The 26,093-nt window shown below is 37.5% G+C and overlaps 1 protein-coding gene across 24 annotated transcripts in view; it reads left to right on the top strand.

Annotated features, from left to right (window-relative positions):
- The window catches only part of FAM149B1 (family with sequence similarity 149 member B1), a 53,626-nt gene that overhangs the window by 17,845 nt on the left and 9,688 nt on the right, over window positions 1-26,093 (top strand). For 13 of the 24 annotated variants that reach the window (XR_015156818.1, XR_015156822.1, XM_086382049.1 and 10 more), the window contains 6 exons: window positions 1,814-1,956; window positions 2,710-2,826; window positions 10,028-10,192; window positions 13,549-13,736; window positions 22,398-22,522; window positions 24,037-24,143. Coding sequence is in view for 12 of the 24 variants with exons in the window: in XM_086382049.1 (XP_086238175.1) it covers window positions 1,814-1,956; window positions 2,710-2,826; window positions 10,028-10,192; window positions 13,549-13,736; window positions 22,398-22,522; window positions 24,037-24,143 (845 nt within the window). In the remaining 12 variants the exon portion in view is untranslated. Of the gene's footprint in view, window positions 1-1,813; window positions 1,957-2,709; window positions 2,827-10,027; window positions 10,193-13,548; window positions 13,737-22,339; window positions 22,523-24,036; window positions 24,144-26,093 lie in introns of all 24 variants that reach the window. The other 11 variants (XR_015156820.1, XR_015156819.1, XR_015156821.1 and 8 more) reach the window with 3 other exon arrangements.

The following is a 26,093-nucleotide window of genomic DNA, read 5'->3' as shown; positions in this document are numbered from 1 at the left end:
ATTTTAATAAATTACAAAAGTTACTAGAAAAGAGGGACTACATATAATGGAGTAAAATTCAGACTTAAAATAGGTTGCTCACAATTAACAATGTCAGATGACAATGATCCTGTATCTTTAAAGTGCTAAGGAAAAAATGAGTGCTGTATCTCCATCATATATATGATAAATAATAAAATTATTACATAAATATGATATACTGTCATTCAGTGTGCGTGTGTGTAGAGAAGGCAAAATAAAGACATTTTGAATATCTATAGAGTTTCCCATTCACGTATACTCAACTAAAAGAATGATTAAAGGACAGACTGAAGCAAAAGGGAAATAAAGCCAGAAGAAAGAAATGGGGTACAAGAAGCAACAGAGAGAAAAATAATTGGCATGCTTTATTGGTAGTTACTAAAACAAATAACAATAACATTTTATGTGTTAAAAACAACACTAATACTAAAATTCAATATAAGATGCTGAGAGGGAAGTTAAAGAATATCAAAGATAAAAATCACACAGAAGATGCTTTCAGGGAAGTTGAAGCATATCAAAGTCCTTTTTAAAAAATTTTTTGTTTTACATAATTGGAATGTCATTTATCAAAGTGGCGAAAGATGTCTCAAACCCCTACATCCCTTTCTGTCCCTTTCAGTAATCTTGTAAGCTGAAGGAAGGTTTAGACTAGAAAGTAACCTTCAAACTTTTTAAACTGCAACCCACACTAAGACATGTAGTTGATATTGCAACACAGCATGTATACCTAAGATAAAACACAGGGACTTCCCGGGTGGTGGTCCAGTGGTTAAAACTCTGAGGTCCCACTAAGGGGGCCTACGATTGATCCATGGTCAGGGAACTAGATTTCATATGCCACAACTAAAGATCCTGCATGCTGCAACAAAGATCAAAGATCCTGTGTGCAGCATCTAAGAACTGGCGCAGCCAAATGAATGAATATATATAAATATATATATAAAAATATATATATAAAAATATATATATATATAAATATATATATAAATATATATATATAAATATATATATATATTTGTGTTGAGTCTTTAATGTTAAACCTTAAATCTATCTGTGTGCTCAGTAACTCAGTCATGTCCGACTCTTTTTGGCCTCATGGACTGTAGCTCACCAGGCTCCTCTGTCCATGGAATTTTCTAGGTAAGAAAATGAATTGGTTGCCACTTCCTTTTTTTTGGATAGAACCTGACTTTCACTGTTAAAAGTTAAAATACATATTTCTTACCTTATACTTTTAAAAGAAGGTATTAACTTTTCTTCCTCCAGAATGTAAAAGGGCACATAAAAAAGATGAAGTAAAGAGTAGGCAGAGAATCAGATAACATGATGAGATTCCCATCCCTTTGGCTGCTGCAAAAGGATAGATTATAGGGTAAAGATCTAACCTAAATTGTGAGGTGAAAACTGTAAACTACAAAATAATATATTTTTAGGATTGACTGTCTACATTAAGCTCTAAAAAAATACTGGAACCAAGCAACTGTAATAAAATTAACAATCATTGTCTTTGAGTGGTAGAATTATTGGTAATTTTTATTTTTCTTTATTCGTTTCTGGATTGTATGATAAGAAAATGTTGCTTAGAAACATTGCTATTTCTACAAATTCTCTTCAAATAGGGAGGCCATCTGAATATTCTAAGATTCAAAAACTGACTAACTTTTCTTTCACACAAATGGACTAAATATTGAAAACAAAACAAAATCTGATTGCTTTCCACCTTTATGATTATGATTCTTAACAGAGACTGAAGCTCACCTAAATATTTTGGGGTGATAATTTCTTTTAGGAACTTGATCAAAATGCCACGGAAAAAGTCCAGGCCATGTTCACAGCCATTGACGAGCTCTTGTATGAGCAGGAGTTGAGTGTACACACTAAAAGTCTACGAGAAGAGTGCCAACAGTGGACACGTAGCTTTCCTCATCTCAGGTACTGAGATCCTGTACATTCATGGCTAATACTAAAATTTGAAAAGCAGATTTCCAAGAAACCTTGTATTCTGAAATCTTTATGGGCATGGATTTGTATCATTAAGGTGATATGGTATAAAGCCTCAGATGATAGAAAACTCATGTTGATGGAAGTTTCTCAGAGTTTTCATAACTCGTTGTCCTAATCAAGTAAAATAGTTTCTCTATCAGTAGCTGTGATCTGTATCTGTCCAAAAGAGACCTTCTTTTGAACAAAAGCATCAGAAAATGTATTTGATTACTGTCTATAAGTAAATTCTTATACATGTATACTTGAAAGCAGACATAGGCTATTAGGAAGCTTCCCTTAGAAACCACACTACTACACATACTTAAAATTTATAAAGCTTCATGTTCTTAAGAATATAATTCAGTTTTTACTAATTTGGCCTGGCTTTCACCCATTTTAGCAAATTTAATGAAGATTGTTATGGAGGGTGGAGGGTAAATTTAAATGTTTGCCCACTTTCCTTGGATTCTTTTTCCGTGGGGTGGAAAAGCTTCATCCATTCTGTGTCCATTGTATAGGAGAGAGAGATACCTTCAGAAAGGCTCTGGATTCACATTTCTCTCAAGAATCATTCTAAATCAGTAAGGGACTATGTACTAGACTTCTCTGTAGAGCCATCACATTTGTTCCAAAAATACCTATATTTTGTATGTATGCTGGATGAAGGTGCTTAACCGTCTCTTTATGTTCTTCACTTTGAAGGATTCTGGGTCGGCAGATAATCACTCCAAGTGAAGGTTATGGACTGTACCCTAGATCCCCTTCTGCTGTTTCAGCTTCACGTGAGGCAACACTGTCTCAAGAAAGAGATTCTACTATGTAAGTATTCTAATGTGTGTCTATGTATTCTAAATATGCAAGTATTTTATTCTACCACTTACACTAAAGGATTAAAATACTTATTTATTGGTATTTAGTAAAGCACAGCAAATTCTGTAAGACTAATCATAGTCTTTATGCATACTAGAATTTTTTTACTTAGGTTTTAATTTAAAAAAAAGGTTTTCTCTAGAATTTTAAGAGTTACTAATATCCATAGATACTTATATCTATGTCATATCTATGTCTATCTATAAATACAAGCACTTTCTTCTTGGAATAAATGTGTCAACAGAGTGGTTTAAAGAAATTCAGGGATCTAAGAAATAGAATTTAAAATTTTTTTGAAAAAAACTTTGAAACAGTGGTTTTCTTAAACATGTAATACTAATTATTATGGGAGCCACTGAACTGAACTGAAACTGATATTATTAAAATGGGTAATTAGTCATTAGCTAAAATGGCTAATTCTTTGAATACCTCAAACTCTTTTAACAGTAGCACAATAAACCCAGATAGGATTGCTTTAAAAACCTATGCTTATCCTTAATTCTGTAGTAAAATGTCACGGTTTTAATTCATTTTAAAATTATTCCTTAACTATTTCCTAAGACTGTAATTTTATTTATACTGATACTGGTTAAGAGTTGTAGTGATGCTTGCTTTTGATGCCTTTTAAAGCTTGTAGTAATTTCATCAGACCACAAAGTAAAACATTATTGTCTTAGGTTAGTTAAGGTTATGGGATCTGGGTTATCAACTAACTGATTTTTGGTCAGAGAGTGGGATTTGTTTACTTCTTTCAGAGTGATTTAAACTCAAGGTTCTGGTCACCAGGCTGAGATTTCTTTCTAAATTTAAGCCTCATGTATTACACCAATAAGCCTTTTAAAATTTACTCCTTTTATATAAGTTTCAGATTTTTACAGACTAATTTGTCTCCCACAGAAAGGATGTATTCTTTAATTCTCACAGACCAAAATTAGATAACTTAGATCCTGCGATTAAGATATATTTACCTGATCTATTAGTTTAAACTTTATATATACCTTTTATTTTATAATTGTAAATAGCATTTCCTTTTAGAGATTCCAAAGGAACAAGTCTGAGCAGTTAACTCCTCCTTCTCTAGGACGTTTGGCTAAATCATGATTCTGCAACACACTGCAGACATCTTTTCTGTCCGTTTTACTTGCTACTACCATTGCTGCTTGGTCTTTCTTATTTTTGGTTCTGGATTATTTGACTTAACAGTATTCAATAATTACTTTTCTTCACTATACAGATGAAATAAATACCTATCTGTACTTTATACAGACATATAGTTAAACGAAGCAAGTTATTCAGCTATATTAGGATATCACTACTTAAAGAAAATAATAACAAATTAAATATAATCCATATTTACTTTCATATCACTACCAGTTTGTCCATACTTGATATTTTTTTCTCTTGAGTACCATTAAGGAACTCATTGTACTGCAAAATATTTATATATTTTAACTAACCATAATTATTATTGATGCTCTAATTGTTACAGCCATGTCACGCTGGTTCATTTTTGTCCTTTTTTTCCAGTCCTATCCTGGAAAAATATTTTTTTCTTCTTTAAGACATGGAAGCAGCTGAAAGTCAAGGAAACACTTAACTTCTTTGAGAGACTACTAGTATTTGAGAACAAAATTTGGGTAGTTGAGGATATGTAAGTTGGTGGTGATGCTGCAATTTTTCCACTTTTTAAAATAAGTGATGTGAAAAAAATGTGTCAGAAATACAACTTTGGTATTTTTTAGTTTAACAAATTAGTTTTCCATGAAATATGAGGTTTATCAGCTACTAAGATTTTCTACAAAATAACATTTCAAATTATATCCATTCTTGCCCCTCCACATTACATCAGATTTTCCTTTTAAAGTTCATGGTTAGTCCTTTCTGTCCTTCACTTAAAAATCTTCAGTAGCTTCCCATTGAATTTATGATAAATTTAAAATTATATCATAAACTGGCCCCAGTCTACATACATGTCTTTATCTTCTGTCACTCTCATTCATTAATTCTTCCACATTGGATTTTTTTTCACATCTCAAATGTACTAAATAAGATATTTGGTTCAGCTTCCATTCTTGAGTTCTTGGGCCAGAGGAAATTGGTATAAAAACAATACAAAAATACAGTCGCTTTCTCTTTGTATCTCTAACACCTAAAACAATGCCTAGAATATAGTTAGAATCAACTTTTTTAAAAAACTAAATTAAGTATCATATTTATTTCACAACAAACTCCATGAAAATGAACTTATATTATGGCTGCAAAACAGTGTTATCAATCAAAACAATTATTGTATAGATCAAAATGGAATTCCAAGAACTTTTTAACAATAGAAAATGGTGGTAGCATAGGAGAAAACACAGCCCAGAAAAGGATCCTGAACAGATGAGTTTGAGAACATTCCCATTTGAAAAAAAACATCAACAGAGGAATGGATAAAGATGTGGTCCATATATACAGTGGTGGAGAAGGAAATGGCAACACACTCCAGTATTCTTGCCTAGAGAATCCCGCAGACAGAGGAATCTGGTGGGCTGCTGTCCATGGGGTCACACAGAGTTGGACACAACTGAAGCAACTTAGCATGCATGCATGCATGCATTGGAGAAGGAAATGGCAACCCACTCCAATATTCTTTCCTGGAGAATCCTAGGGACAGAGAAGCCTGGTGGGCTGCCGTCTGTGGGGTTGCACAGAGTCAGACACAACTGCAGCAACTTAGCAGCAGCAGCATATACCGTGGAATATTACTCAGCCATTAAAAACAATGAAATAATGCATTTGCAGCAACATGGATGGACCTAAAGCTTCACACTGAGTGAAGTAAGGCAGAGAAGGAGAAACACTGTATGACACCCCTTATATGTGGGATCTACAAAGAAATGATACAAATGAACTTAATTACAAAACAGAAAGAGACTCACAGAGAGCAAACTTAGGGTTGCCGGGTCCAGGGCAGGTAAGGATGGGAGGAAGGGATAGTTAAGGAGTTTGGCATTGACATGTACACACTGCTATATTTAAAATGGATAACCAACAAAGACCTGCTGTATAGCACAAAATAAATAAATAAATACGATTTTTTAAAATGAAAAAAAACTTCGTAATCTTCTGCTGCAAGTTAGTTTAAGGGGCTTATCTACCCTTAGTTTAAATACATACTGCAACGAAAATTAACTATAATATCTAATAAGTTGCCAAAGTGTATGACTGTATGCAGAATTATAACCCTTAAAAAATCATTAAAAGAATAGATAACTAGAAAATAAACCTTTGTGTATATGACTAGGTAATTTTCAACAAGGGTGCCAAGATTACACAGTGGGGAAAGGACAATGCCCCCAACAAATGGTGCTGGGAAAACAATGCAAAAGAATGAAGTGGAACTCTGATCTTACAGCATATACAGAACTTAACTCAGAATGGATTTCAAAGACCTAAATGTAAGACCTAAAACTATTAAAACTCCTAGAATAAAACATAGGGGAAAAGCTTCAGGATATTGGATTTGGCAATGATTTATTGGATAGAACATCAAAACCTAAAAACAAAAGCAAAAATAAACAAATGGGACTACATCAAACTCAAAAATTTTTGTGTACCCAAAGAAAAAAATCATTAGAGTGAAAAGGCAACCTGTGGAATGGGGGAGAATATTTCCAAGTCATGTCTGATAAAGGGTTAATATCTAGAACACATGAGGAACTTCTACAATCCAACAACAACAAAAAGAACCCAATTTAAAAATAGAAAAAGGACAAGAGAATAGACAATTCTTAAAGACGATAAGCCAATGGCCAACAAATAAATGAAAAGATGCTCAACATCACTAATCATAAGAGGAATGCAAATCAAAACCACAATGAAATAACCACCTCATACCCATTCCAGCTGAGCTATTTCAAGTCCAAAACGATGATGCTGTGAGGGCCTCCCTGGTAGTCCAGTGGTTAGGAATCCACCTTGCAATGCAGTGGACACCGGTTCAGTCCCATGTCTGGGAAGATCCCACATGCTACGGGGCAACTAGGCCCAGGTGCCACAGCTCCTGAGCCCATGTGAGGCAACTACTGAAGACCATGCGCCTTAGACTCTGTGCTCCACAACAAGAGCAGCCACCATTATGAGAAGCCTGCAAACCGCAACCAGAGAGTAGCCGCGACTAGAGCAAGCCCACACATAGCAGTGAAGACCCAGCACAGCCAAAATAAATAAATATTATTTTTTAAAAAAGATGATGCTGTGTAAATGCTACACTCAATATGCCAGCAAATTTGGTGAAAAGTTGGCCACAGGACTGGAAAAGGTCAGTTTTCATTCCAATCCCAAAGAAAGGCAAAGCCAGAGAATGTTCAAACTACGGCACAACTGCACTCACCTCACATGCTAGCAGAGTAATGCTCAAGATTCTCCAAGCCAGGCTTCAACAGTACGTGAACTGAGAACTTCCAGATGTTCAAGAAGGATTTAGAAAAGGCAGGGAAACCAGAGATCAAATAACCAACATTCACTGGATCATACAAAAAGCAAGAGAATGCCAGAAAAACATCTGCTTCATTGACTACAGTAAAGCCTTTGATTGTGTAGATCACAACAAACTGTGGGAAATTCTTAAAGAGATGGGAATACCAGACCACCTTACCTGCCTCCTGAGAAGTCTGTATGTAGGTCAAGAAGCAACAGTTAGGACAGGACATGGAACAACAGACTGGCTCCAAATTGGGAAAGGAGTACATCAAGACTGTATATTGTCACCTTGCTTATTTAGCTTCTATGCAGAGTACATCATGCGAAATGCCGGGCTGGATGAAGCACAAGCTGGAATCAAGATTGCTGGGAGAAATATCAATAACCTCAGATATGCAGATGACACCACCCTCATGGCAGAACATGAAGAAGAACTAAAGAGCCTCTTGATGAAAGTGAAAGAAGAGAGTGAAAAAGCTGCCTTAAAAGTCAACATTCAGAAAACTAAGATTATGGCATCCAGTCCCATCACTTCATGGCAAATTGATGGGGAAACAATGAGAGACTATTTTGGGGCTCCAAAATCACTGCAGATAGTGACTGCAGCCATGAAATTAAAAGAAACTTGCTCCTTGGAAGAAAAGCTATGACAAACTTTGACAGCATACTAGAAAACAGAGACATGACTTTAATGACAAAGGTACATATAGTCAAAGCTATGGTTTTTCCAGTAGTCATGTATGGATGTGAATGTTGGACCATAAAGAAACCTGAGCGCCGAAGAATTGATGCTTTTGAACTATGGTGTTGGAGAAGACTCTTGAGAGTCTCTTGGACAGCAAAGAGATCAAACTAGTCGTTCCTAAAGAAAATCAGTGCTGAATATTCATTGGAAGGACTGATGCTGAAGCTGAAGCCCTGATACTTTGGCTACCTGATGCGAAGAACTGACTCGTTGGAAAAGACCCTGATGCTGGGAAAGTTTGAAGGCAGGAAGACAAGGGGACGACAGAGGATGAGATGGTTGGATGGCATCACCAACTTGTTAAACATAAATTTGAGCAATTTGGGAGTTGGTGATGAACAGGGAAGCCTGGTGTGCTGCAGTTCATGAGATCGCAAAGAGTCAGACATGACTGAGTAACTGAACTGAATTGAACCCATCGTTTAACTGTATGGGGGTCCTGGGAAATGCAGTCTAGTTTTGTGGCCTGAGAAAGCATTTAGTCAACATTTAACAGTCTCTTTGGGTGTCCATGGTGGCTCAGCAGTAAAGAGTCTGACTGCAAAGCAGGAGATGCTGGTTTGGTCCCTGGGTCAGGAAGATCTTCTGGAGAAGGAAATGGCAACCCACTCCAGTATTCTTGCCTGGAAAATCTCATGGACAGAGGAGTCAGGTGGGCTACAAATCCATGGGGTCGCAAGAGTCAGACACGACTTTGTGACTAAACCACCACCACCCATCATCAGGGTGGCCACTATCTAGAGAACAGAAAGCAACAACTTTTGGCAAAAATGTAGACAAAAAATTGGAACTCTGTGAACTGTTGGGGGGAATGGAGTGTAAAACAGTACAGCCACTAAAGAAAACAGTGTGGGCTGTGTTAGGTGCTCAGTCGTGTCTGACTCTTTGTGAGCCCACAGACTGTAGCCCACCAGGCTTCTCTGTCCATGAAATTCTCCAGGCAAGAATACTGGAGTGGATTGCCATTCCCTCCTCCCAAGGAACTTCCCAACCCAGCGACTGAACCCTGGTTTCCTGCCTCGCAGGAAGATTCTTTACCGTTTGAGCTACAGAGAAGTCTCCTGTTGTCTCTTGGAAAACAGTATGGAGGCTTCTTAAAACACTAAAAATAGAATTACTATATGAACCAGCAATCCCACTCAGGTATATATCCAAAAAAAATTCAAAGGAGGATCTCAAAGAGATATTTGCACACCAATATTCACTGAAGCATTAATCACAATAGCCAAGAGGTGGAAACAACCCAGATGGTCATCACAGATAAATGGATAAAGAAAATTTATATACATGCAATGGAATATTATAGAAGGAAATCCTGTTACATGCTATAATATGGATTGATGAGCCTTGAAAGTATTATTTAATAAGTGAAATAAGCTAGTCACAAAAGGACAAATACAATATGATTCCACCCATATTTAGTATCTAAAGTAGTCCAATCATAGAAACAGAAAGTAGAAGTATAGTTGCCCAAAGGAGGAGAGGAAGGAGAAGGGGCAGTTAGTGTTTAAGGGATACCAGAGTTTCAGTTTTGCAATATAAGTTCAAGAGATCGATTGCACAATAATGTGCATGCATTTTCAACAACAATGAAGTTACTGAAATAAACCTGTAATCTCCTGAGGTACTTCAAAGAGTTGAACATGAATGTAAATATTCTTAGATTAAAAAAAAAAAAGCTTATGTTGTAGCCATAGCCATTGCAGCTGAAAACATAGCAAGTAGTATGCAACTGCTTCAGTATTAGGTGCATAATACACCTACGCAGAGTGGGTGTGTGGCTCATATTTATTCCTGTTCTGAGAAATAATAGGTATTAAGGTTTAGAGTAGCCCAGGAAGGTGTCGCCAGGGGAAGGGACTTTGAGCTGAAACTTGTATGAATGAGTTCCTGTGAGAACTGTTTATGTTGAACATAATTACTGTTTTTCCCGTCTCCCAGATTTGGCATTAGGGGAAAGAAGTTACATTTTTCATCTTCATATGGTCCTAAAGCATCTTCCATTGTCAAATCCCCTTGCTTGTGTTCTATGGAAAGAGAAGAAGACTGTATAATATTTTCTGAGGGAATAATAGAGGAATACCTAGCGTTTGACCACACAGATATGTGAGTATTGTATCTTTTAAACTTTTTACTCCCCTGTTTTGGGTATTAGTATCTATTTTTCTAAAGTATGGCACCAGTATTATCTATAATTAAATTTATGTTATTTATGTTCTGTTACTTCTCAGTTGTCCAGCATTCATAGACTTAATTGATATACATTGTTTTTTCCTGCACATGTCATTTGCCTCTTCCTGGGATTAAACAGTTTAAATGAATTAATTTTTTCTCCACATAATTTGATTTTTCTTTGTCAGTTATCACCAGTAATTCATGGAAACTTTATTCATCTTATTCTAAATCCAGGCTCCCTTACTGTTCCATGCTACATCCCTGAAATATTAACGTCTTAAACTATTCCTCTAAGCCTTTAGAAGTTCAGAATGATAGTCACAGTGGCACATCTGGAAGTGAGAATTTCAGGCTATGAGGCTGTGGTTAGGTCTAGTTAGTGTCACATGATTCTGGACTTTTCTTCCCTTATTTCCTATTGAGCCATGCTGACTTTTATGTTCAATGTATACAGTCCTAGGCTCAGGTAGACATAACTCAGATTTCTATACATAGTACCAATGAGTTAGCTAATTGTTCCAAGAGAATCATATGTATGCTCTTTTGATTTTCCAGAGATTTCCCCCTTCCCTTTCACTTCATCTGGCCTGAGTCAAATTATCTGTTTTTTCTCCTCCTTTTTCCTCAAAGGTCTTTTCCCTTCATTTTAGCTTTAAATAAAGCTGATTTAACTACTCCAAAATGTGATGTTCATGACTCAAACCCAAATGAATTTTCAAGTAATACAGGGAAGATTTTTAGGAAGGCAGTCTTCTCTTTAGAGATACCACTGAGATACTGAGATGTCATGAATGAAATCATGTAAGTTTGGAAGAAAATAAGATATGAAAGATTTTTTTTAATAGTTTGGGAATAGGGAAGGCCTTTCTAACTATAGCTTAAAATCTACAAGTCATTTAAAAATAACTGCTTAAAATAAAATTTCTGCATAAAAAATTCATAAAGTCAGAAGACAAACTGGCAAAAATATTTGCAGTTAATGCATGCACAGAGGCTTAATTTCCTTAACATGTATATCAATAAGGAAAAAATTAAGGACAAAACAAAGAACATGGCAGAGTTCACATTATAAGAAAATGGATCTGAAATATATGAAATGAAACTCAGTCTCATTCAGAGATGCAAATCAAAATTATCATGAGTACTCTTTTACCTGACAGACTATCAAAAGACAAAAGATAAAGAAATTTGATTATTCCTTGAATGAGAAAATAGGCATATTCTTTCACTACTGGAGAATTATACCACCTCTTTAAATTGAAATGCACATACCCTTTGACTCAATAATCTATTGATAGGAATCTACCCTACAAATAAGACACCTATGTAGCCAAAGAACTACATACATACAGTCCCCAACTTAAGATGAGTTGACTTATGAATTCTGAATTTACAATGGTATAGAAGTGATACACATTGAATAGCAACTGTCCATTGGAATTTCTGTCTTTTCCTGGACTAGCTATATGCAGTACTCTCTCAGGATGCTGCGCAGTGGCAGCAAGCTGCAGCTCCCAGTCAGGCACACTACCATGAGGGTAAACAGCCAACACACTTAAGCCATTTTATACCCATCAACCACTGCTTTTCACTTTCAGTAGAGTATGAAATACATTACATGGGATATTTAACACTTTATTATAAAATAGGTTTTGTGTTAGATAATTTTGCCCAGCTGTATGCTAATTTGTCTTCTGAGCACATTTAAGGAAGCTAGGCTAAGCTATAATGTTCAACAGGTTAGGTATATTAAATGCATTTTTTACTTACATTTTTGTTAGTTTATTGGGCTGTAACCTAATATATAAGGAATATCTCTAGAAATATATTGTGGTATTGATTATAAAAGCAAAAAGTTAGTTGATCAACAGCTGCCTGGCTACATATATTATGGTATATCCAATGGAATACTCTGCAGTTATTTTTTTAAAGAGGCAGATTTATATATATATATTGATAAGGGATCATGGGCCAGGATACATTGATAATTGGATGAGCAAGGTGGAACATTCTCTGGACTCATGTATGTTTGCTTCTGGGAATGAGGACTGGGCTAGAGATATAGGAAACTTATTTTTCACTACATGTATACATTTCCTTCTAAGCAATTTGAATTTTCATCATATGGCTATGTTATCTCCTCTTAAAAGAAATATAAATTGAAATACAGTCAATACTATTCAGCTTCCCCGGTGGCTTAGATGGTAAAGAATCCGCCTACAATGCAGGAAACCTGGGTTTCATCCCTGGGTCAGGATCCCCTGGAGAAGGAAATGGCAACCCACTCCAGTACTCTTGCCTGGAGAATCCCATGGACAGAGGCGCCTGGCAAGCAATAGTCCATGGGGTCGCAGTTGGACTCGAGCAACTGACACACACACAGCCTCCTCCACCACTTAATGCCAGGCTAGCTCTTCCTTTGGAAAGGAGAAGCAAAGAGAGTCTGGCTGTCCTGCTCAAATCTTAGCATCCTTCTTTCCAGCCTAGTTTCCTATTTCATTCTTGAGTACTTTGTTACCCTAGGAGTAACTTTCACTGTTACCCAAGTCAGTTCCACAATTTGCTTTGTCTTAGTTTATACTGTCACAGATAAGCACATCTATCAGCCAGATTTTCTTCCCCTAGAAATCTATTTGTGCTATTGATACCCAGTGCCAGAGAAGAGATAGCCTTGCCTAACTGGGAGTTTCTGAATTTTAGATACAGATTCCAGAAGAGCCCGAGTAGCTTCCTATGCTGTTGGGTTTCTCTCTTTTTCCTTTACAATCAACTACCAAATGTTTATTTAGGTTAGTAAAAGTATACAATATAATAATCTATGTGGACTATTTCCCTGATGAATCACTGCCTCAAATAACTATGCAGCTAATCACAGTTACACCATTCAGTGTGTCACATTAATATAATCTAAATGTTATCCAATTACAAGAAAAAGATTATTTCTGTGTTCAAGTCATAGCTTGCTTGTTGCTCAACTGACAGTGCCATCTGTTTAAAGCTAAAAAAAAGTACAATGATTCTCACCCTTCTTTTTCTTGTTCTATTTTTTGCCAGAATATGGGGTGGAATGGGGGTAAAAAGGAAAATGCAGAGTCTCCTCTGTTAAAAACTTCCTTAGCTCACAAGAGAACTTAATATCTGTGCTACATATGTCAAGGGTTGGCGGGGGGTGGGGGTCAGACTTAGCGGGGAGAAGCACAGATCACATTCCTAAGCAGCACAAAAGATAGTGGTGAACACTCAGTGAAGAAGAACCATGAAATCTTTCCCTCTTGTTTCTGTTACAGGGAAGAGGAGTTTCATGGAAAGAAATCAGAAGCAGCTACAGAGAAACAGAAATTAGGGTATCCGCCCATTGCTCCATTTTACTGCATGAAAGAGGATGTCCTTGCTTATGTGTTTGACGATGTGTGGAGCAAGGTCCTAAGCTGTATGGAGCAGCTGACACGTACTCACTGGGAGGGATTTGCTTCTGGTAAGGCTCTTTGTGAAAACAATATAAAAAAATAATTAAGACTTCCAAACCCTAACCAGTCTATTAGATTATATGCTTAATAGTACAAAAGAATCATATTTGTATTTCTTATAGAAACTAACAGATAGTTGGACAATATTTGGGAATGACTGGATGAGTAAAGAGGCCTAGTCTATGATGACTAGAGACTGAGCTTTCTTTTTGAATGTAATTATTTGTGAGAAAAAAAAAACATGTGCAAGTCACAAATACATTTTAAAAACCACTTTATTGAAGAAATGATTTACAATAAACTAATAAAACTTAAAGTATATAATAAGTTGATTTATGTATATACAGCCATGAAACTATAATAGTCAATACAGTGAACATATCCATTACCCGCAAAAGTTCATGACCTTGTAATCCCTCCCTCCTACCCTTGCCCAACTCACTATCCTGAAGTGACAACTTACCTGCTTAAATGGAATCATGTTGTATTGACTCTTTTTTTTAATCATCTTCTTTCTCCCAGTATAAATCATTCTGAGAGTCATCCATGTGTCAATAATTTATTCCTTTTATTGCTGAGTAGTATTCCACTGTTCCATAACTCGTTTATCCATTTATTTGTTGTTGGATGTTTGGACTATTTTCATTTTTGGTCTATTAGTGCTTTTATGAACACTAGGGTACAAGACATACATTTTGACATATATTTCCTTTTTCTCTTGGGTAGATTTCTAGGAGTGGAACTGTCAGAGTATATGGTCAAATGTATATTTAATGTCTTAACAATTGTCTGCATTGGTTTTCTATGTTGCACAAAACATTAACACAAACTTAGCAGCTTCAAACAATACACATTTATTATCTCACAGATCTGTGAGTGAGAAGTCCAATAACAGCCAGCTAGTCCTTTACTTAAGATCTCACAGGGCTGTAATCAGGGTGTTGGTCAGAGCTGGTTCTCATGTTGCGGCTCATGTTTTTGGAAGCATCCAGTTTCTTGTAGCTGTAGTAGTCATGGTAGCTTACTTCTCCAAAGCTTTCTCAGTAAGAAAGACTGAGAGCTAATCTACTAGCAAGACAGAAGATTATGTAACATAATCAAGAGGGTGACATTCCATCACCTTTACCATCATCTATTGGTTTGAAGCAAGTCACAGGTCCTGCCCACCGTCCAAGGGAGGGGATTACACAAAGGTGTGAACACCCAGAGATGAGAATCATGGGCTGGCGGCGGGGGGCCACATTGGAATTTGTCCACTGCAGTCCTCCCACTGGCCACCAGTGAGTCATGTGCTCCCACATGCAAAGTACAGTCAACTGTCTTTAAAAGTTTCCAAGAGAATCATTCTTGGAATGACGGAGCCTCAGCTCCATAGATTTTTGAAATCAGGTAAGAATGAAGTTCCTGGATGTAATACAGGGCAAGTGAAGTTATTGGGGGCACAATTCATTTCTATTCTATAGCCCTGTGAAACTAAATACAAAGGTACATAAACATCTAACTATTTAATCCAGCCATTCTGTTCCTAGAGACAAATTATTGGTATTTGACCCCAACAAACCCAACATATAGTAGTGTGCCAGGAAAAGGATAACCATTATAGACACTCCAGTTAAAGGCTGGGGTGGGGAAGGGATCCCTAGCAATTCTGAAATCCACATGTGAAAATATTCGGGATTCCTTCATCAAGTTTCAAGGCCTGGAAATAATCCTCTTAGCTCTCTGGTCTCCCCTCTAAGCTCTTGATTTCACCCTCTGAGTCATCCTGTTAACATGAAAGGTATCATGTTCGTAGCTAAGTAATTTTATTAGGTTGTGTCCTGCCAGTAGAATTTTGGGGGCCTGATAGCCTTCCTTTTTTTTGGTATCTTTTGCATCTAGAGAGATTGAGAATTCTCAAAATCATTGAGTCCTGTTTTCTTTATGTTTAATAGTTTTTCCCTCAATTTCTCTCATCTCATGTCTTATCATAAGCAGCAAGAAAAAAAATCAGGCTTCACCTTTAACACTTTGCTAGGAAATCTCCATAGCAATATAACTAAAATCATCACTTTGAAAGTTCAGCCTGTCCACATGACCATAAAAGACCATTTCACTAAACTTTGTCACAAAATAACAAGCATCTCCTTTCTTCCAGTTTCTAATATGTTCTCCCTTCTTCCAGTTTCTAGTATGTTCCTCATTTCCTTCTGAGCTTTCCCCTCCCTACAGCACCCTCCAAATCCAAATTTCTCCTAAGTCTATTCAAGGTAATTTGTGACTTCTCTATCATGCGTCTCAAAATTCTTCCAGCTTCTATCAATGAACAATCAAAAATGAAATTAAGGAAACAATTTATTTACCTATTATCAAAAAGAATAAAATACTTAGGAATAAACTGAACCAAGGAAGTATAGGACTTCTACACAGAATACTACAAAACACTGAAAGAAAATAGGTAAGGCCTAAAGAAAGCCGTCCTCAGTGATCAGTGCAAAGAAATAGAGGAAAACAATAGAATGGGAAAGACTAGAGATCTCTTCAAGAAAATTAGAGCTAACAAGGGAACATTTCATGAAAAGATGGGCACAATAAAGGACAGAAATGGTATGGACCTAACAGAAGCAGAAGGTATTAAGAAGAGGTGGCAAGAATACACAGAAGAACTGTACAAAAAAGATCTTCATGACTCAGATAACCATGATGATATGATCACTCACCTAGAGCCAGACATCCTGGAATGTGAAGTCAAGTGGGCCTTAAGGAAGCATCACTACAAACAAAGCTAGTGGAGGTGATGGAATTCCAGTTGAGCTATTTCCAGTCCTAAAAGATGATGCTGTGAAAGTGCTGCACTCAACTTGCCAACAAATCTGGAAAACTCAGCAGTGGCCATAGGACTGGAAAAGGTCAGTTTTCATTCCAATCCCAAAGAAAGGCAATGCCAAAGAATGCTCAAACTACGGCACAGTTGCACTCATCTCACATGCTAGCAAAGTAATGCTCAAAATTCTCCAAGCTAGGTTTCAACAGTTTGTGAACTGTGAACTTGCAGATGTTCAAGCTGGTTTTGGAAAAGTCAGAGGAACCAGAGACGAAATAGCCAAAATCAGTTGGATCATAGAAAAAGCAAGAGAATTCCAGAAAAACATCTGCTTTATTCACTACACCAAATCCTTTGACTGTGTGGATCACAACATACCGTGGAAATATGGGAATACCAGATGACCTGACCTGCCTCCTCAGAAATCTTAAGCAGGTCGAGAAGCAATAGTTAGAACCGGACGTGGAACAATGCACTGGTTCCAAATTAGGAAAGGAGTACATCAAGGCTGTCACCCTGCTTATTTAACTTATATGCAGAGTACATCATGTGAAATGCCAGGCTGGATGAAGCACAAGCTGGAATCAGGATTGCTGGGAGAAATATCAATAAACTCAGATATGCAGATAAAGGAGATCAGTCCTGGGTGTTCATTGGTAGGACTGATGTTGAAGCTGAAACTCCAGTACTTTGGCCACCTGATGCGAAGAGCTGACTCATTTGAAAAGACCCTGATGCTGGGAAACATTGAGGGCAGGAGGAGAAGGGGACGACAGAGGATGAGATGGTTGGATGGCATCACTGACTCAATGGACGTGGGTTTGGGTGAACTCCAGGAGTTGGTGATGGACAGGGAGGCCTGGCGTGCTGCGGATCATGGGGTCGCAAAGAGTCAGATACGACTGAGCCACTGCACAGAACTGAACTGATACAGATGATACCACCCTTACGGCAGAAAGAGAAGAAGAACTAAAGAGCCTCTTGATGAAAGAAGAGAGTGAAAAACCTGGCTTAAAACTCAACATTCAGAAAACTAATAAGATCACGGTATCTGGTCCCATCACTTCATGGCAAATAGATAGGGAAACAATGGAAACAGTGAGAGACTTTATTTTCTTGGGCTTCAGAATCACTGCAGATGGTGACTACAGCCATGAAATTAAAAGACGCTTGATTCTTGGAAGAAAAGCTATGACCAACCTCAACAGCATACTAAAAAGCAGAGACATTACTTTGCCAACAAAGGTCCATCTAGTCAAAGCTGTGGTTTTTCCAGTAGTCATGTATGGATTTGAGAGTTGGACTATAAAGAAAGCTGAGTGCCGAAGAATTGATGCTTCTGAACTGTGGTTTGGAGAAGACTCTTGAGAGTCCTTTGGACTGCATGGAGATCCAACCAGTCAGTCCTAAAGGAAATCAGTCCTGAATATTCATTGGAAGGACTGATGCTGAAGCTGAAACTCCAATATTTTGGCCACCTGATGCAAACAACTGACTCACTGGAAAAGACCCTGATGCTGGGAAAGGGTGAAGGTGGGAAGAGAAGGGGACAACAGAGGATGAGATGGTTGAATGGCATCACTAACTTGATGGACATGAGTTTGAGTAAGCTCCAGGAGTTGCTGATGGACAGGGAAGCCTGGCATGCTGCAGTCTGTGGGGTCGCAAAGAGTCGGACACAACTGAGTGACTGAACTGAACTGAAAGAAATGGAAGGGGTTTCCTAGGCAGTGCGGTGGTAAAGAATCTGCCTGCCAATGCAGGAGACGCAAGAGATGCAGGTTCGATTCCTGGGTCTGGAAGATCCCCTGGAGTAGGAAATGGCAACCCACTCCAGTATTCCTGTGTAGAAAATTCCATGGACAGAGGAGCTTGGCAGCCTACAGTCCACGGGGTTGCAAAGAGTTGGACTTGACTGAGTGACTGGGCACACACACACACAAATGGAAAGACAGGCTCTGCTTATGTATCGGAAGACGTAGTATTGTTAAGATGGCTGCTGCTGCTACTACTAAGTCTCTTCAGTTGTGTCCGACTCTGTGCGACCCCACAGACGGCAGCCCACCAGGCTCCCCAGTCCATGGGATTCTCCAGGCAAGAACACTGGAGTGGGTTGCCATTTCCTTCTCCAATGCGTGAAAGTCAAGTCGCTCAGTCGTGCCTGACTCTTCGTGACCCCATGGACTGCAGCCCACCAGGCTCTTCCATCCGTGGGCTTCTCCAGGGAGTCTCCCTGAATATATCTACAGCCTGAGTGCAACTTTATCAAAATTCCAGCTGCCTTTTTTAAAAGGCAGAGATAATTCATATAGAAATGCAAGATATCCTGAATATCCAAAACAATATTGAAAAAGAACAAATTTGGAGGATTCATACTTCTTGATTTTAAAAAATAATACAAAGCTACAGTGATCAAAACAGTGTAGTACTGGCATAAGAACATATATTGATCCATGGAATAGAATAAAAAGTCCATAAATAAACCCACACATCTATGGTCAATTGATTTTCAACAAGGGAGCCAAGCCTATGGGGGAAGAAGAGTCTCTTTAAGAAATGATGCTGGCAGGGAACATAGCCAATATTTTATCATAACTATAAATGGAGTATAACCTTTTAAAATTGTAAACCACTATGTTGTACACCTGAAACTTACTGAATATTGTAAATCAACTCTGTCAATCAAAAAAAAAAAAAAAAATCAGATGGGGAAAAAAAAGGAAATGGTGCTGGGACAACTGCAAAAGAATGAAGTTGGACCGTTACTTCACATCATACAAAAAATATCAACTCAAAATGGACCAAAGGAACACACTTCAGAGCTACATAAAACTTAGGAGAAAACATTGGAGTAAATCTCAATGAGCTTGGATTTGGCAGCTGATTCTTAGATGTCATCTGACACCAAGACCACATATAACCAAAGAAAAAACAGATAAATTGGATTTCATCAAAATAAAATACTTTAGGGTGTATCAAGGGACATTATCAAGAAAGTGAAAAGACAGCCTACAAAATGGGAGGAAATCTATGTAAACCATAGACCTAATAAGAATCTAGTATCCACAATATATAAAGAACTACAACCCAGAAACAAAAGAAAAAACAATCCAATTAATCAGCAAATAACTCAAAGAGCAATTTCTCCAAAGAAGATATACAACTAGCCAATAAGTACATGAAAAGATGTTCAAAATCATTATTCATTAGGGGAATCAAATAACCAAAACCACAATGAGACACCACTTCATACCCACTAGTGCGGCTGTATTAAAGATTAAAAAAGGACAGTAACAAGTATTGATGAGGATGTGAAATTGGAATGCTCGTAAATTAATGGTGGGAATGCAAAGTGGTACAGTCACTATGGAACCAGTTTGGCAGTTCCTCAAAAAGTTAAATTACCATATGACCCAGCAATTCTGCTCAAAGGTATATAACCTAGAGAAGTGAAATATAGCCACACAAAAGCCTTGCATGAATGCTGACAGCAGCATTATTCATAAGAGTCAAAAAAGTGGAAGCAACCTAAACATCCATCAACTGATGGATAAACAAATGGTTTATCCATGTGTTATGGACTGAATTGTGTTCCCCTTAAAATCCAAAAGGCCTAACAACCAATGTGGTTATGTTTGGTGATATGGCCTTTAGAGAGATAATTAAGGTTAAATGAGGTCGGAATGGTGAGACCCTAATCCTATAGGGTTGGTATCCTTAAGGAAAGGAAGAGACATGAGAGTTCTTTCTATGCATGCAAAGAGCAAAGGTCATGCAAAGACAAAGCGAAAAGGCAACTGTGCCTAGGAGCCAGGAATAGAGGTCACACTATAAACCAACCCCAACAGTACCTTGATCATGGACTTTGAGGCTCCAGAACTGTGAGAAAATTAATTTCTGTTGTTTAAGCCACCCAGTCTCTGGCATTTAATGGCAGCCCAAGTAACTAATACTTCATGCACAACGTTTCAAATATGCCAAACACCACTTATTTTTCTGTGTATCCATAAATTAAGGTTATTGTGAAACTTAAAGTTTGAAAAAAAGAAGAAAGTAATTTTAAAATGGAGCTAGAGGATCTCTGACTGGTTTAGTGGGTTGACTGAAATGTCCTAAAATAGGGGTCAGCAAAGTTTGTGTATAAAGAACCAGGCAGTAAATATTTTAGCCTTTGCCAGCCATCCAATCTATTGCAACTACTTAACTCTGTCCTTGAAAGCAGCCATAAACAATATGTATGCAAGTGGATATACATGTGACACTATTATACACTCAGTATATATCTTCTCCAGAGACATGTAATTACCGCTGCCACAAAAACTGGCAGTGGTAATGGGTATGAAGTTTCACTAGTCACGTGGCTATTTAAATTTTTAATTAATTACAATTAGGTAATTTTAAAATTCCATTCTCAATCACACTAAATTTTTTTAAATTGAAGTATAGTTGATTTACAATGGTTGTGTTAATTACTGTTGTACAGCAGTGATTCAGTCATCCATATATACATAACTTAATATTCTTCTCCATTATGGTTTACTATAGGATACCGAATATAGTTCTGTGCTATACAGTAGGACCTTGTTTTTTTTAATCCATTCGATAAAAGCCTACATGTGCTAACCCCAGTCTACCACTCCATCCTTCCTTCATCCTCCTCCCCCTTAGAAACCAGTCTATTCTCTATGTCCATAATTTTTTGTTTCACAAATAGGTTTGTGTCATATTTTAGATTCTACAAATGATATCATGTGATATTTGCCTTTCTTTGACTTACTTCACTTAGTGTAATAATCTCACTGCATCCATGTTTTTGCAAATGGCATTATTCCATTCTTTTATGGCTGAGTAGTATTCCATATATATATATATATACACACACACACACACACACATCTTTATCCATTCATCTGTCAGTGGACATTTAGGTTGTTTCCATGTATTGGCTCTTGTGGTGCTATGGACACTGGGGTACATGCATCTTTCTGAATTATAGTTTTGTCCAGGTATATGCCCAGGAATGGGATTGCTGGATCATACAGTAACTCTATTTTTAGTTTTCTAAGGAACCTCCATACTGTTTTCTACAGTGGCTACACGAGCTTATATTCCCACTAGAAGTGTAGGAGGGTTCCCTTTTTTCTGAACTTTCTTTAGCATGTGTTATTTGTATACTTTTTAATGATGGCTATTCTGACTCATGTGAGTTGGTACCTCACTGTTTTGATTTGCATTTCTTCTAATAATTAGCAGTGTTGAGCATCTGTTCTTGTGCCCATTGGCCATCTGTATGTCTTCTTTGAAGAAATATATACTTAGGTCTTCTGCCAGGGTTGGATCCCTTTTGGATAGGGTTGTTTTTTGTTGAGCTATATGAGCTGTTTGTATATTTAGGAAATTAAGTCATGTCATTTGCGAACACTTATTCTCATTCTGCAGGTTGTCTTTTCGTTTTGTTTATGGTTTCTTTTACTCTGCAATAACTTGTAAGTTTTACTAGGCCCCACACTAGCCAAATTTTAAATCCTCTATAGCCACATGTGGCTGGAGGCCACTATCATGGAGAGTGCATATGTAGAATATTTCCTTCAATCTCCAAATGTCCCATTAGATAGCTTTGCTCTAATAATCTTTGCTTTTCATTCTTCCAGGAACCAACAGGCATCACCAGCCTGAGAAACCACTTTAAAATAAATTCATGGTTTAAAGGGTTTTTTGGAACCATGCAGGTGGTGTGAAACTGGGTTATAAAGATTAGTGAAGCCTAGCTTGAGATTATGAATTCTCAGGGGAGATTTTTTTTCACAGTACTGTTGCTGTGGGTCTGAAGATATCCATGGATAATAGATTCTATTCCTTTGCTCAGATGATGAGAGTAATGTTGCAATCACCAGACCAGCTTCACAAAGCCCCTGTGTGCTGAGTGAACTACAGCCTTTGGTCTTACCTCGAGTGCCACAGTCTAAGGTGCTGTCTGTCACCTCAAATCCGGTAAGTCCCACAGGGGAATGAACAGGAGAGCCTAGGCCTGTTCTTATAGAGAAGTCTGCTCAGTTATTTGCCTTAATTGTATCACTATGACTTTTTTTTCCAGTAAACTTATGTGTTTTCATAGTAATCCAGCGATTCCTTGCAAAAGTTTCATTTTGAAAAAACAGCAAGTTAGAGTTGATAAGTAATTTTCAGCTCTTTTGAAAAGGTATCTATAAGCTGTGCAATTGAGATTCGATTATATGGTCAGCTCCAGGCAGCTTTGGGAAGAATGAAATATATAATGAAATGAGGGGCCAATGTCAGATTTTCTATGGCCTTAACATTATATCTTTTGAATTTCTTTTTGACTTCTTCCCTCTTTTTTTCTGTTATCTTGACCTACCTGGTTTTTATTTTTTATATTTGAATCTGTTGACTTTTTTGCTTTTGGAGGTTTAGCAATCATTACCCAGGTGTAAAAGGCAAACCAAAGGGAAGAGAAAATGGTTTCAAAAACGTCTTAAGCATATAAAGATGGCCATTTCTTGCAGGTTGATGAGCCTGATCTAGTGTTTGCTTTGTTGGTATACTGGCCAGATATTGTGCAGCTATATTTTTTAAATGGTTATTTAAAAGTAAATTCAGCTTGTACATAACTATACTATACATACCTGTAACTTATACTGTACATCAATTATACTTCAATTAAAAAATAAACTCAGTAAGGCCCATATCTTATCACACTGGAGGATGACCCAGGTAATCTAATATTCCTGTGACAGTAATAAAATACTTCTATATGTCAAACTGGTCTGCTTATGGTTTAAGTAGCCCAAGCTCTGAAAAGTTAACATACATGTTTCTAGTTGTTGATGACCAAAGGAAGGAGAAGCAATAATCCAAATATTCTAGAGAGAAAGTAGGAGAAAAATGCCTACTTGGGAGAGGAGGAGCTAACCAGAAACGGCCCTGAACTGATTACCTAAGAGAGAAAATAAACAGGACACTAAGGTGGCAGTGGCAGTCCATGTAAGACTAAATCCTGCCAACATTAGAACAAATAAGCTTAACTCCTTCTAATAGTCTTCAGATTTGAGCTTATTATTGAGAGCTGACTGCTCCAGGTGTAGCAGAGAAAGCATTAGCAGAGCACAGGATTATGTGATGGTAAAAGAGATTATATACTAGAGTTTACCCTTATTCTTCCCATTTTTGTTCCATGTTGTTTTTTCTAATGTAATGTAAATAATAATAAAGGTTCTCTTTCCCCTATGAGACTGGCTATTAATTGCTTTCACATAAGTTGATCAGGCTTCCCCATTCAGAAATGAAGAGGGTGATTCTGATCTTGTCATCTTAACAGTGGACTTGGGGCCCCAGCTGGGATACTGGCCAAGATACTACAAAAGTTAAGGCATGGGAGAAAAAAATATATAAATGATCTAATTTGGAAATATTAACTTTTGGCAAAGTTGGGAAACTAAGCTGGTATCTTCACCAACCAATGAGAAACATCTTCTTTTGACATGTAGATGAGTCTCTGTCAAGCAGCAAGTGGTCATCAGCCAAATGTGAATGGTCTCTTGGTTCATGGGATGCCTCTACAGCCAAGAAATCTCTCTCTAATGGACAAGCTCCTGTAAGAAGTATAAAATTTTAGACTATAGAGTTTAAGTAGATCACTAAAAAATAAAAGGAAAGCAAAGTCAAGTCAATCAACATGCATGTATTGAGTACCTACCAAGCAACCAGAGATATGTGGGGAGTAAAAACATATAAGGAAAATGGTCTCCAACTTCAAGGAGCTGATAAAATAAGTGGTGAGAAGACACACAACTAAAAAGAGACCTAACCATATAGGGCATTCCTGTGGCTGAGTACCAAGTGTGTGTACTTCAAGTGAGTGAACACTATGGCAGTCCCCAAAGAAGGGAAGCATTTTGGTGGGAAGTTCAGGTTTTAAATGTGTCCTTGTAAGATGGAAGTTTGGATAAGCAGAGAAGAGTAGCAAGGCTATTCTAGATATGAAAAATGATGTGGGGAAAGGTTTGGAGACAGGAAAATACAAATATTTAGAAGAGAAAGCAGATCGTTTTTTGCTATAGTAGAATAGGAGGCAATAGGTTAGAACTTCAATGTTCTGATCAAAAGACCACTGGTGTGATTAGTGGGAAAGCAGAGACTGGAATTAAAGAACTTTGGAACCAGACAGTGGAGGGTTTTGAATGTCTTGTTTCTGAGATCCATTCATGTTGCATGTGATTCTCTTTTACTGCCAACTGCTGCTGCTGCTAAGTCGCTTCAGTCGTGTCCGACTCTGTGCGACCCCATAGACGGCAGCCCACCAGGCTCCCCCATCCCTGGGATTCTCCAGGCAAGAACACTGGAGTGGGTTGCCATTTCCTTCTCCAATGCATGAAAGTGAAAAGTGAAAGTGAAGTCGCTCAGTCGTGTCTGACTCTTAGCGACCCCATGGACTGCAGCCTACCAGGCTCCTCCATCCATGGGATTTTCCAGGCAAGAGTACTGCAGTGGGGTGCCATTGCCTTCTCCTTTACTGCCAACTAGTATTCTAATAATATACCACAACTTATTTATCCATTCTTCTGTTAATGAACACAGGCTGTTTTTTAGGTTGGGGCTGTTATATATAAAAGGCACTATACATATTCTTGTACTGGTCTTTTTTGTGGACATATGGTCTCATTTATCAATATACAGAAATGAAAGGATATGTTTAATCTTATAATAAACTTTCATAAAATTTTTTCAAAAGAATTGTACCATTTTACATTCCCACCCAGCAGTGTATGAGTCAGCTTTGGAGAACATCAATTTAAATCAGGAATTTGAAAGATTTCATAGCAGTAGAACATAGATTGGATTAAAGAAGGAGGAACTAAAGGTAAAGGAATCTAATGCAGGAATTCAGGCAGCTATGGGTCTGTTCTCAAGATGTAGCCAAGACTAAAAAAGTAATAAAATAGTTGAAGAGTTATCATAAAAGAAATCAGATTCTATAAAAAACAGGAATAAAGGTGAACTCAGATTTCAAGCTCAAGGGAAGATGGTTTGGGGACAGGGGAGATGAGTGTAGGGTCTGTTGAGTTTACGATGATGGGCTGTATAGAAGAGGTCAGATTTGGAGACTGATCTAGAAGTGTGGAGGTGATAAATCCACTTACAAGTGAGTAGTCCAGAGGAAAAATAAAGATAAATGAAGAGCAGCTAAGGCCTAAACTCCTATAATTAGAAAGCAGGTAGGCTGTGTAAACAAAAGGCTTAAGTGAATGGTTAGGGAGGCAAGACGAGAAATATCTCTTACAAGTAATGCTCAAGGTTTAGCCCTATTCTGTGATGGGCGTTTTTCCTTTAAAGTTCTCCAAACTCTGAGGCATAGTTTGTGCTAGAGGATACCAAAGTGGCCTGAAAGCTTGAAGAACGTGATGAAAGCCAAAGCCTGTGGCAGAGTGTTATTCTTCCACTTTCCCTCCATATCACAGCGTAAATACTATCTCTTAGGTGCCTTACAATAAAATCAAACGGTCTCTCATCTGCTTAAAACACAAAAATGAAGCACCTGAATCTG

Source organism: Bos grunniens, chromosome 28 (genome assembly GCF_055505025.1).
Source record: "Bos grunniens cultivar Pamir isolate PY7600 chromosome 28, Bosgru_T2T1.0, whole genome shotgun sequence".
In the NCBI taxonomy this organism is placed as follows: Eukaryota; Metazoa; Chordata; class Mammalia; order Artiodactyla; family Bovidae; genus Bos; species Bos grunniens.
Note: the sequence above shows the minus strand (reverse complement) of the source record. Positions and strands in the feature narration are given on the sequence as shown.